Here is a 13,788-nt window from a genome sequence, read left to right on the forward strand (position 1 = left end):
AAGGAAGCGTTTGACTGGACTGGAAAGTCGGCTAAAAAAAAAAAAAACATGGACGTTAAGAAAGTGAGATCTATAGCTGGTGGTGATTTAACTTAAGAGAAAAAAAAACACAGCCACAGAGCGGTACAAAGAGGGAGCTTGTAGAGAAGATACGAGTGTGTGGAAGTGCCGGATAAAAGCAGACGAAGAGTTCAAGACACAGAGGAAGACGAGATCAGGGAATGAAGCGGTAGACTTTTTTTTTTTTTTTTTTTCTTAAATGCTGGATTGGAAATCAGATTTTAAAAAGTGGGGAAGATGAGAGAGAGTGAGACCTACAGCTGGCGGTAATGTAACCAGCCGACTAAATTCCAACTGCTGTTAAACAACAAAGAACCAAAAGTAGGGAACGTTGTTATATCAAAAAAAAATTATTTTGCCTAATGGGTCTCCTTTAAAACAGTTCTGCAACATACTGTTTGCTGTGCGTTATTTAGATGGAATGAGATCATTTTAAAGTAATATCGTTTAGTGGCCAGCCAGATGGGCTGCCACTCCTTAGTAAAAGGCACATGGCAGCCCATCTGGAGTTTGCCAAAAGGCACCTAAAGGACTCTCAGACCATGAGAAACAAAATTCTCAGGTCTGATGAGACTCTCTAGCCACTCTACCATATAGGCCTGATTGGTGGATTGCTGCAGAGATGGTTTTCCTCCTGGAAGGTTCTTCTCTCTCCACAGAGGACCTCTGGAGCTCTGACAGAGTGACCATCAGGTTCTTGGTCACCTCCCTGAAGGCCCTTCTCCCCCGATCGCTCAGTTTAGATGGCAGGCCAGCTCTAGGAAGAGTCCTGGTGGTTTCAAATTTCTCTCAGTTACGGATGATGGAGTCCACTGGGGTCATTGGGACCTTCAAAGCAGCAGAAATTTTTCTGTAACCTTCCCCAGATTTGTGCCTCGAGACAATCCTGTCTCGGAGGTCTACAGACAATTTCTTTGACTTCATGCTTGGTTTGTGCTCTGACATGAACGGTCAACTGTGGGACCTTATAAGGACAGGTGTGTGCCTTTCCACCACAGGTGGACTCCAATTAAGCTGCAGAAACATCTCAAGGATGACGAGGGGAAACAGGATGATCAGGGGAAACAGGATGCGCCTGAGCTTAATTTTGAGGTTGTGAATACTTATGTACATGTGCTTCCTCAATTTTTTTATTTTAAAATCTCAAGTAAACTTTTTTCATGTTGTCATTATGGGGTGTTTTGTTTAGAATTCTGAGGAAAACAATGAATTTAATCCATTTTAGAATAAGGCTGTGTGGAAAAAGTGATGCGCTGTGAATACTTCCCGGATGCACCGTAATTAATTCATGTTTAACAATAAAAATCGGTATGAGCGATGTGCTTTTAAAGGTTTCCAAATCATCTTAATAAATAAGTTTTCACAAACACTGATGATTTGGGAGGAACTGGAAAAGTTTTATTATTTATAATTTCAACATATGTTAAGCATTTCAACTTTTAAAGTTGTTTATAATATACATGAAATACAAGAGTTTAAAAAATAGAATCAGTTTTTAAAACAAGTCATCTTTGAAGACCGCTAAAGTACAAATATACGAGCTGTAATGTGACCAGGATAGATAGTAATTTACCTTTTTATCACCATCTATGACTTAAACTAGATGTAGCTGTTGTCAATCTACACTCTGTATAGTTACATTCCTGTCTATGATTTCAGGCACTGAAAGAACGCATTTACAAAATCTTAAATGTTTAACTGGAACATGAAGTAAATATTCCTGACGTTCCAAGGTGGGGATCACATGACCTCGTAGCCTTTGCGGATGCCGCTCATCAGCGTACAGGCGAACACGACGCCCAAGATCTAAAGCAACACAAGCGAGAATGAGAGAGATGAGGCGAGGGACTACAACGTGGGCATTTCTCTAAAACATTTAATGCGCTTCGAAAACGAAAACGGCCTGTTACCTCGATGAAGGCGATAACTAGAGCTGCTACTCCAACCCAGAGAAGGTTTTTCTTCAGGTCTTCCTCCACGACTTTAGCACAACCCTAAACAAAGAACAACAAAGCGAGGTATCCTCGTTAATACACTTTAAAATGTGAAAGAACCGAAATTGGTGGTGAGTGTTATGATTGTTTTGAGAGCTTTAGGTTACGGTGTGAAAAGCTTCTGGAGAAAGCACTGCATCTTCTCCACTTACCACATCGAAGATTTTCTTGGTGTCTTTGATGGCTCCGGCTCCACAGCTTGTTGTCATGTTCCTACAGCAGGAGTCTGGGACGGAGGCATGGTCAGGTTTGTAGTTTATCCAGTCGGAAGCGTTCACTGATCCACAGCATTTCAGCTACACACACAAGATTAGATGATTAAGTAAAAGTTAAGGGTGCTATGGTGCTATGATAAAATAACTACAGCCACCAAATGCAAAGGAGATTTACTTGATTTTGATCCTCTTAATTAATAATAAAAAGTACACATTATGCTTTTTTTTTTTTTTTTACTGTTTATAGTATGGGACCAAGTACTATCAGCGAGGAATTTGGCAGGATTTGTTTTTTCATGAAATAATTTACTTTATTAGGTAGCTTGCTTGACATGCTTGAGAACTCAAAAATTTGGTACACAGGTCAGACATTTGTGCAGTCATGTTCTGGCAAAAGACTGGACCTGGGTGTGGAAAAAAAAAAACCTGAGCAACTTCTGAGACATGTTACTTAATAGTAGGCATCTAAGTTTTGTTTTTTTATGCATGAGTCTCATTAAGACAGAAGTTTCACAATGGCATCCCTTAACTTCGCCTAGTGAGAAGATAGAAACTTGAAGTTGAACGAACTTTATGAAAAGTCTCTCTTGATGGAAAAATTTGGTTAAAAAAAAAAAACGATCATGAGAATGGAGCTATTTAATAGCCACAACTGTGTGGCCGTAAATAAATAACGCTTCACTTAGCTAGGGCGCATAAAGATCATCAGACTTTGGAGCAATAGAAAAAGGTCATGTGGTCTGACGAGTCCAGATCGAACCTATTCCAGAGTGATGCACCATCATGCATAGTGTCCACTGTACAAGCCTCTGTGTCACGGTGTTATGATCTGGGGTTGCTTCAGTTGCTCAGGTCTAGACTCAGCAACGTTATGTGGCAATAAAATGAAGTCAGCTGACGACCTGAATCCACCGAATCACCAGGTTATCACATCTATTTTGTGTGTATTTTGAGTCTATCTTCGTTCAGGACTCATGAGGACGAGTGGTCTAATTCCTCTGTACAGCACAAGATTGTGCTCCTACGTAGTAACACCTAACTCTAACCCATACTTACACACCACCAACAGGCAATACAATACGATTTTTTAATAACGCTCTTTTACATTCTCCTTCAAAATAAACGCGACACTGATCAAGGAAGTCTTTCTCAATTAGTCCACAACGCCTCATGTGATAGAGCTGATATTTCAGAAGCATATATTAACGTTCACTTCCTCATGTTTTTAACATGCCAATAGACTAATGGTAACACAGGAAGATGACATTTACATCGACCGTCTTCACTGATACCAGCAAGCAAGTTAGCCTGTGTTAGGCCATGTTAGTTTACAGCAGCCAACTCTCACAAACCTTCAGCCCTTTCAGTCTCTAAGAGCTGCAAAAAAACATGCAGCTCGTGATGTTACTGAGAAACCAGAAAATGCTACAAAAGCTACAAAAGTTCCTGGATCAAAAATGCATAAACATTCAATATACAGTGGTTAATTAATATGGAACATCCACCGTACTGTACAAGCTACCGTACTGTACAAGTGACATTAAACAACACCTCCTGGCCAATCAGAATGGAGCATTCAGCAGCACCGTGTTCAAAGACGAGTTTGTGAATTCTTTACACCAATGAAAGCTCACAGTTGATGTGTGTTAGTAGTGATCAAGTGGAAGACAAACCTCTTTCTGCAAAATGTCCACGTTTTTCTGGGTCTCTGTATTGTTGTTGTAATCCTTGATCATCTCCTTCATGCCATCCTCCACCAGAATCTTCAGCTGTAGGAGAAGACAAGGGTCTATAAAAAATCTAATTTTGTAAAGTTAAATAAAAAACACTTAAGATTTAAGAAAAAACTAATTTAAGTTTGCATATTTTTTTTTCCTTGATTTGACCGAATTAACAAAGATCTAATAATTCCTGGAGTGTATTATTTTACAAAATCTCACCTGGCCTCTAAAGACATATGCAGTAATAGCTATTCCAATTTCGATGATGATGATGAAAGACAGCAGGACGGCAAACTGAGGAGGAAAAAAAAAGAATAAGAATCAAGGGTTGCAGGGTTGTTTTTCCAAACACACACGCAAAACAAACATGGAAACTACTAAGAAGCATGAAATCTAAACAAGTATCCCGTCGAACCTGTTGGTTTAGAATTTAAAATAAAAAAGACTTAAAAAAACAACTCAATCCAAATTATGTCCATAAACCATTCTATCTCTAGGACATGGCGATCAATTTACTTATTTGGTTTGATTTAACAACCCTTAAAATTCACATTAGTTTTCAAGATTTATGTTTTAAAAAACATAATAAATAAAAACACAAGCCTCTATATTTGAATTGGTTTTTACAGTGTTAGATTTTTTATTATAATACTTATTATAATAATTATAAAAAAACATCAGGCTGCACAAATTCAGCCAGTCAAAATAAAGCAGGCACGAGTCACCCTCACGTGACGCTCTCAAATTAACTGGTCTTATTTGCGTCCCCCTGCCTTACCGTAGTGACCATGCAGTAGTTATCCTTCCACGCTCCGCAGCAGCCGAAGAAAGCGATGAAGAAGATCACGACTCCTACCACGATGATCACGAGGGGGGAGGAATTGTTGGCCAACTGCTGAACAGCGGGAATGTCTTTAATTGCCACCTTGGCCAAAACGCCAACTATGATGAGGGCCAGGCCGCACACCTACACAGAAAGGAACAAACGCATTAGAACCGCATCATGAACGAATTCCCATTTCCAACAAGCAGAAAGTGACACACAGAGCCTCACACCAGTCACCTGTCCCAATATGATCGCTTGAAACATAAGTGGGTTTAAACAAAAGGTGTTTAAAAAAAATTAAGCTGTTTAGTACATCAAGATTTCAACTCGGATCCATCATCTTCTATAACAAAAAATACATATTTACATAATATTTTTTATCTCTGTAAAGCTGCGTTGCGACAATAACTTTTTTTTTAAACGAGCTTTTTTTAATTTTTTTATTTACTTTTATTTAATACACACTGTTCGCCTTCAAATCTGTGCTGGTTTTCCATTAATTGTATTTTATCCTTATAATAAAATAAATACGGGAAAAAAAAAGGAACAGAGGGGGGAGATGTAGAAGTAAGAATAGAGGAATCTGCTTATGAATCACGTGTGTCAGTCAAGCCCAAAGGTGTGAAGTAACAGTGTACAGTTTTTTTAAGCATACACTTTTACTTCCTACTTTTTAAATTTAATTTGACTCCATATTTACAGTCCTGTACTGATTTTGTTTTTGCTTTGCACATCTAAGCTGATGCACTATCACTATTGACTTTATTGCTACACTTACACTCATACGATGTACACTTTTAGTTGGTACTGACCACTGGACATTAGGGACACCTTTAAAAAAATTTTAAAAAGCCCTGCGTCTCACTGTAACAAACGCTGTTGATTGTTGAACCTTTGTCCTAATAATGTTCCAATACTTCTGGCCCTTGAGATTCCCAGAAAACTGTAAGCATTGATGATTTTTCCAAATGATACCATATGAACTTTTTCTCCGTCGGCGATTGAGGAGGTTTCTGTTCCATGCTCTGCCGTTTACTCTCAGACTCGTAGTGATGGACACGTTTCTCATCACCAGTAATGATTCTCTTTAAAGTTTCATCTTCCTCAGAGAGAGTACCGCTCTCAGGTTCACCCTCAGACCACAAAAAATAATCACTGCACACAGCGGTGGACTGGAGAGACAGTGGCCTTGAATTGAAAGCGGATGATAAGATGACCAACAGAGGTTTTCATATAACCCGAGTGTGGATAACTTTGGACTTACTCTCGTCTATACTTGTTGAACCATAAGCTTCCTTGGTACAGTATTTTGAGGAATATGATTTAAACAAATAAGTCAAGTGAGGTAGAATGAGACCTAACCTAACACACATCAGTTATCTGCCTCACCAATTTCTATTGTAACAGCTAGACACTGGCATTCAGATCATTTTATTAAATCATCAATTATTTTTCTTCTATAACACTTTCTATTACTGTTACTTTCACACACCTTGTATTTTTTTTATTTACTTTTCTTCGCCAGTGTCAGTGCAGAATTCAAAGCTGTACTTCAACTCTTTGCAGAATGTATTTACAGTAGGTGTGGTTTCACTTTTACTCAAGTCAAGAATGTCATTAGTTTCATCACCTCTGTGGATAACTAACACTTATATATACTTTTATACATGGGTACATATCCTTCACACAACAGCACAATGTGTTAATTGACAAGATGGTCACATGATTCTCACATGATCACATATTCATCACAGTCACATGGTCACATGTGAGCTGTATGCGTGTATGATTTTTTTTATGCACCGAGTGAGACTTCGAGAGTCACGCTTCCCTGCTGTTAGTTTGTACTAAAACCTTCCTATTGCCTCTAGGGTATTTGCTAAAGGGGCTGTGTTTCAGAAGGGCATCAGAGTCATGCCACAGTGTCAGTAAGTAAATACACAAGAGATAATCCGGAAAGCTCTGGCTGGCACGCCTTGGCCCAGGTTTACAACCCAACACGGCGACAAGACAGCGAATGCTGAACACATCTTCCCTGGAGCTTTTAAACACAATAAACACTCGGCTGTTAGATTTACCAGATAAAACTAAGTGTAAGCGAAATGAAACAAAAACAAAAAAAAAAGATAATTAAAAAACATTAAGAATTATAATTTATTTTTCTTAATACTTCTTTAAAAAAAATAAACACATTTTAATATAGATAGTGTAAACATTGTTTTTACTACGAAAAAAAATTATGCTATTTGGTATTTAATTACAGGTGAGTTGCGGAATGTCCCTGAAACAAGCAAGTTCCTGTTCTCACTAATATAACAATAGGAGTAGTGATATACACACATTCCATTATCAAACACACACAGGGGAAAAAAAAAAAACCTTTAGTCATGGAGAAACTGAAAACTTTCCCATGGAAGAAAAACCCCAGCAGTGGAGCCTCTGAGACCCTCCATGTATGTATAAAGAGTCTCCTTAAACAGAAAACTTCACCTTATTAAGCATTTTATTCTTTTCTGCTGCATCGGATCGGATCGGACAGAAAAACAAACAGAGAGCACTGTTACTGCTCTGCATTATCCGTATTCACATCCTCATCTGTGACACACGGGACAACACCAATGTAAATATTTAAGCACTGACAGCAGCTCGCACTTTAAGACAGAGCTGCTGGAATGGAGCTTCCTCTACTTTCCAAAGCTTCCCAAACAGCTTCCCAGGCCCTCTCCCCATCCAAACACAACACTGCTGATTACTGAAAACGGAAAAATGTTGATCCCCACATGATCACGCTCACATGATGTCGTCAGATCACCTTAGGAAACTTAGTCACATGGTTACCTCACACTCTCGCTTACTCACAATCAGGAGTGCTCCGGGGTGGGGGGAATTGTAAAACCATTCAGTAGTTCTTCCCTCCAAGCTTAAACAGACTGAAAAGAAAGACTTGAGCCCTGATCATACTTTTGAGTTTTTGAGAGACGCAGTCAGACAGGAAATGATCAGACCACAAAACCCAGAGGAAGTTCATGTCTTGGGTTAAGCGTGTGGTGGAACTTGTACATTTTTTCCTTTACGTCTTGGTCAGCTGACTTGCCACCACACAAATAACTATGTTTAGAAACGGGCAACTTCAAAAGGCACATGTTTTATATGGACAGAGTCTTTTAAAGCAAATGAAAACTTTGAATCTGTGTTTATGAAGCCAGACTACACATGGCTGATTGGCTAGCTGATCACCATGGCAACAGGATATTTACAGTATATTTACATCTAAAACCAATTTGAACAAGATATTGACTTAATTAAAGGTAGGATTATCATATATATATACTATATATATATATAAAATTACTAATTTAGTAAACATAAATGTGTACCTTAACAAGTGAGAGACTTTAGGCATTTTATCTGTGCCTTGTCTGAGACGAAATTTTATTGCCTCTTTTTTCTCCACTAAAACACAATCAAACCTTATGTTTCTACAACATTGTGACCGTGACGTAGGTTCTGCTGTCCATTATGCCGCAGTAACGAGAAGAAACTTTGAATTTTTACTCTGTCCAAGTTACAGAGGGTCTTTATAACCATTGATCAGTACATTATTAACACGACATAGCTTGCTGGAAAGCTATGAAGCATTTTTTATCCTGACATTTAAGGCCTACCTCCTTCTACAGTTAAAACACGCTTATCTAGACCTATTTAATGTCCAAAACATATTCACCCTAATAGCTCAAGTTAATCAAACATACAAGTCCAAGCCATCCAACTTACTTCTAAATGTACAAAAGTCAACCATGTAACAAGGATAATAATTACAAGTGTAACAGTGCTCATGTCATGAATAGACTTTTAGTTTTCCATTTGGTTTCCTGATTAACTTTTTTACATTTTGTTTTTCATCTGGTTTACTTAACTTCAAAAGCCCTCTGGTCTAACTTCCAGAGAAATAAGATCTAATTACATTTACATACTAACATCATTTTAGCTCGCTATTTGTTCGGACACGGAAGTGGACTCTCGCTTAATAGCTGCGCAAGGGGAAGGAAGAAGGGGGCAGGGAGAAAAAACAAAGAAAAAAAAACCCTCAGCTGAGTTACCATCATGAGTGTGTAAAACATTTTACATCGTTCAGATCCTCTCGTTCACCCTACGTGCCCTTAAGTCAAATAGATTGTTAACAAGAATAATAAAGTAAAAGAAAACGCCAGCATTAGAGCTTTTAAAATTATTCTTACAGGAATTATTGATTACTAACAGACTATATTTCAGCCATCTGGGTTAAAGATATCCCGGAAGGCTCGGTTTGGCATCCTGAAAACCATATGGATGGTGTCACACTTTAATGGAACTGACTGTGTCATCAATTTCACAGCAATTGCAAACAAAAATAAATGTGGGAAGAGGGTTATAAAGGTTATATTGCACACTGTTATTACTATGAGGGATTCATATGTGTAACTATGATTGAAAAAAACAAATTGTGTGTGTGCAGTGACTAATGCTAAGTCACCGAAGTCTGAAGACTTACCCAGAAGATAAAGTTGAAGAAAAAAAACAGAAACTTTAAACATTTCATTCCTCCTCCCGTCATATTGCTTTAAATATGGATTCTGAAAAAATAAATAAATGAATAGATTAGATATACAACTTACAAATCTGTCTTCAATGTATCTGTCTGGATGTAGTTTCATTTAAGGTATCCGTCTTGGTCGTGAGTACTGGCTATTTACAAATGCTCTAACCAACATTACTAAAGAAGGATGTACTGTAAGTAGTTTTTAGTTGTTTATGTTTTACCCAGAAGGCTGTGAGCTCAAATTCCAAACCTGCCAACAAGCCAGTATTAGGGACTTAAGCAAGACGCTTAATGCTGAACTGTTTGGATTGGATTGTGCTTCAGATGTAATCAAAAGCATTCCATCTCCCACTTAGTTACTACAGTCCTGCTAAGGAACATCACTGAGAACATCACTTACTCCTCCTGAACAATTCCACTGCATTTAGCCAAAGTAAACCTTTACAGTGTGATGAATGGGCAGACCCCGTCGCTAAACTAGAACGTCAAAGTGGGAAGTGGGAATTTAGTAGAAGACTACATATCCAGTGTAAACAGATAATACAGACCCTAACACGCCCATGTTTAAAAATACACAGCACACCTAGAGTGTACTAGTTTATGTACTTAATGGCGATGGTGTTTTAAAAAGTCATGGTACAAAGGTTTACCTAATGAACGAGTGTCAGATTTTAACCTATAGTCATTTTTACACTTTACTGTACTATACAGACATATTCACACACAGTACCAGTCAAAAGTCTGGACACAAGCTTGGATTTATTTTCTATATTCAATTTTTTTTCTCAAAAATATGCAATAACTTCATAGAGAATGAAATAATTAAGTAACAACAACAGTCAGCCAGTTGTTATTTTTCTTTCAAGAAGAGTGTTATCAAGTCCTGTACATTTGCAAAAACTAATCAAGCACCATGATGAAATTGGCTCTCATGAAGACCTTCCCAGGAAAGCAAGACCAAAACATACCTCTGCTGCAGAGGAGAAGTTCATTTAGAGTTATAAATTAACAAACAGCACCTTAGATTAGAGCTGTTCTGAAGGTTTTTAACAGACTATAAATGGCAAATATATCTGAATATCAAATGTTCGAGGGAGATAATTGCATATTTTGGATGCCTTCAGCATTGTTTTACAATAAAGAAATAAGAATCAAGAAGGTGTGACAGAGTTTTGACATATACTCTCTCTCTATATATATACGTACTATTTTTAATACCTACTGCACCCTGTAAATATGACCCCGTACCCTTATTTCACTACATTTGTTATATTTTGTCAACTTATGCACTTATGGTTACAGGCTAACTGCATTTCAATGACTTTGTAAATGTACTTTGCACAATGACAATAAAGTTGAATCCAATCTAATCTAATCTAATCCATGCAGTGCACAGTTTCATTCTTGAGAAGATTGTTAATAAAACTACACAGTCTATTAAGTGGTACAGTAATGTTCAAAACTTTGTACACCAGGTTGCTTGAATTTCGCTTGTCACCTAAAACCAGATATATAATATCAAGAGCTGTGATAAATAGTAACTGGAAATACAAGTAAATAATTTAGTAATTTAGACTATCTAACACACATATGGAGTTCTCAGTTTAGTATGTGTATGAGTGGAACAGTTCTTGAGGGGATTTTATGTGTAGGCAACTTTTGTTTTCTCTAATAAAAAAAAAAAGAATTGGATGGTAGACAAAAAGGGGTTTAAAAAAAAGAAAAAACACTTTATTGTTGAACATTCAACCATTTATCCTAGGGGCTTAGTTAATGATGAAAGACTCCATGAAATAAAGCTCCTCCTGACACACACTAATATAAAGATTTTCTTTCTTTTTTTTTATTAAAAAAAAAAAGGAAAAAATATTTCCTCAGATAGCTTCCCGAACATTCCATAAAAGAGCAAATCGAAAATAAACCGAAATCTCAGTGTAGAGTTGATTCAGTTCAAATGAGTCGGTTGAAGTGAGTCTGTTCAAATGGGAAGGTTGAACTGAAGGCCTTCGAATGAGTCGGTTGAAGTGAGTCTGTTCAAATGGGCCAGTTGAACTGAAAGCATTCGAATGAGTCGGTTGAACTGAATGTGTTCGAATGAGTTGGTTGTACTGAAGGTGTTCGAATGAGTCGGTTGAACTGAATGTGTTCGAATGAGACGGTTGAACTGAATGTGTTCGAATGAGTCGGTTGTACTGAAGGTGTTCGAATGAGTCGGTTGAACTGAATGTGTTCGAATGAGTCGGTTGAACAGAATGTGTTCGAATGAGTCGGTTCAATGAGTTTCTCAGATCACGTACATTAAAAGAATTACAAGATGTCTGAAAACAAACTTGCGCGCTTGTAAGACTGGTTTATCCCCATTAAATGATGATTCATTTCCCATAAACTCACATGAAAAGAAAAACGATCGAGCATGAAATTTTACTGACACGTGTTTTTAACTCTTTCGCTCACATAAAGACGGTTGTTTTTCATTTTCACCTGGACGCCCAAACTCATTTCACGCGGCACTATGATGTAACTAATAGCCTTTACGTAATATACACGACATAGTCCAGGTTACATTTTGGTTAAATCTCGTTTTTTCATATTGCAAAAACTTTGATTTGTAAATGATAATGTTAAGGTTAATAATTACATCAAGGGTTAAAAGGGAGAACTAGTTCCTCCATCTTAAAACAATCTTCGTGTTTATAAGCGCTCTGGGAAAATCCCCTGGCTTCACTCCGACTAAGGTTTAATCTAAATTCGAGTGCTTTTTATTATTATTTTTTATTATGAAAGGAGGGGAAAATTATTATACCAACTAATTTCGAAGTAATAATATATAACAGTTACATATAAAACGTGTTTTATTAAAGACGAGCTTAGAGGAAAAGGGAGGGGTAAAAGTAACAGTCTAGGAAAAACAAAAAGGTACCAACAATATATCGCGTTTCTATTTATACCCAAATTTAATTAACTCGTAATTCGATTTAACACCAAAACAGGGTTATGTCTCTGTGGGAAATAAAACGCCACCAGAAAAATAAAAACCTCCCCACAGCACAAACTAGTGTACAGTAACTCAGCCTTAACATTTCCCTCCGTTTAAACACCCGTGTATCATCACACACACACACAGTAAAACATTTGGATATAAACACTTACCTTAAGCGGCGAAAAAACGAGCTGAGACTCAAAGCGGTTCGAATGAAGATTCCGGTTCCTTCTGCTTCTTTAATATGGCAATGCTTTCTCTCTCTCTCTCTCTCTCTCTCTCACTCCACACCCCACCCTCAATCCTCTTATGTCATTGTTTGCTTACTCACTAGAATACTCAGAAAATGAAGAAACCGTTTCCCCCAAGGAGTTTAACTTTATTCACATACAGGAACACTTATTTATAATTCACTGAGAAAGGAGAAAAGTTCAGCCTGTTTTCTAAAGACTATTAATCTGTGAATGTCTGCTATAATATTACAGTTTCTCTTTGGGATCAATCAATCAATTTATCAATCAATTAATCTATCTATCTATCTATCTATCTATCTATCTATCTATCTATCTATCTATCTTAACATACAGGAATTAACATACTTATTTATAATTCCATGAGAAAGGAGAAAAGTTCAACCTGTCTTCTAAAGAAAATAAACTGGCTGCTTTATCTATCTATCTATTTATCTATCTATTCATCTACATGTATGTATCTTTATATCTATTCATCTTTATATCTATATATGCATGCATCTATCTATCTATCTATCTATCTATCTATCTATCTATCTATCTATCTATCTCCATTCATCTACATGTATGTATCTTTATATCTATTTATCTTTATATCTATATATGCATCTATCTATCTATATGTGTATCTATCTATCTATCTATCTATCTATCTATCTATCTATCTATCTATCTCTCTATTCATCTACATGTATGTATCTTTATATCTATTTATCTTTATATCTATATATGCATCTATCTATCTATATATGCATCTATCTATCTATCTATCTATCTATCTATCTATCTATCTATCTATCTATCTATCTCTCCATTCATCTACATGTATGTATCTTTATATCTATTCATCTTTATATCTATATATGCAACTATCTGTCTATATGTGTATCTATCTATCTATCTATCTATCTATCTATCTATCTATCTATCTATCTATCTATCTCTCTATCTATCTTCACATAGACACTTATTTATAATTTCTTAAGAATTTGCATAAATTGCTTCTACACATACATGAGTCTGCTTGTGTGATAAATAAGAATACTATCCATTAATGTATTTCCAGCTCGTACATAGTGTTTAAGGATTGGCAATTTAATTTTTCTATTTTATTTTTCTATCGCATTTCTTTTATTCATATTTATTTTTTTATTATAAGCTT

The 13,788-nt window shown here is 36.6% G+C and overlaps 1 protein-coding gene across 1 annotated transcript; it reads right to left on the bottom strand.

The window, feature by feature from the left end:
* Positions 1-1,436: 1,436 nt before the first annotated feature.
* cd63 (CD63 molecule) lies at positions 1,437-12,690 on the bottom strand. Its single transcript, XM_053482703.1, has 8 exons — positions 12,546-12,690; positions 9,348-9,429; positions 4,769-4,957; positions 4,210-4,284; positions 3,943-4,038; positions 2,207-2,350; positions 1,971-2,054; positions 1,437-1,866 (listed from the first exon to the last, which is right to left on the bottom strand). The coding sequence occupies exons 2-8, from the start codon at positions 9,408-9,410 to the stop codon at positions 1,801-1,803; spliced, it is 717 nt and encodes a 238-aa protein (XP_053338678.1). The 5' UTR covers positions 9,411-9,429; positions 12,546-12,690; the 3' UTR covers positions 1,437-1,800.
* Between the last annotated feature and the right edge of the window lie 1,098 nt (positions 12,691-13,788).

The sequence above is a fragment of the Clarias gariepinus genome, chromosome 22 (genome assembly GCF_024256425.1).
Source record: "Clarias gariepinus isolate MV-2021 ecotype Netherlands chromosome 22, CGAR_prim_01v2, whole genome shotgun sequence".
NCBI classification, from domain to species: Eukaryota; Metazoa; Chordata; class Actinopteri; order Siluriformes; family Clariidae; genus Clarias; species Clarias gariepinus.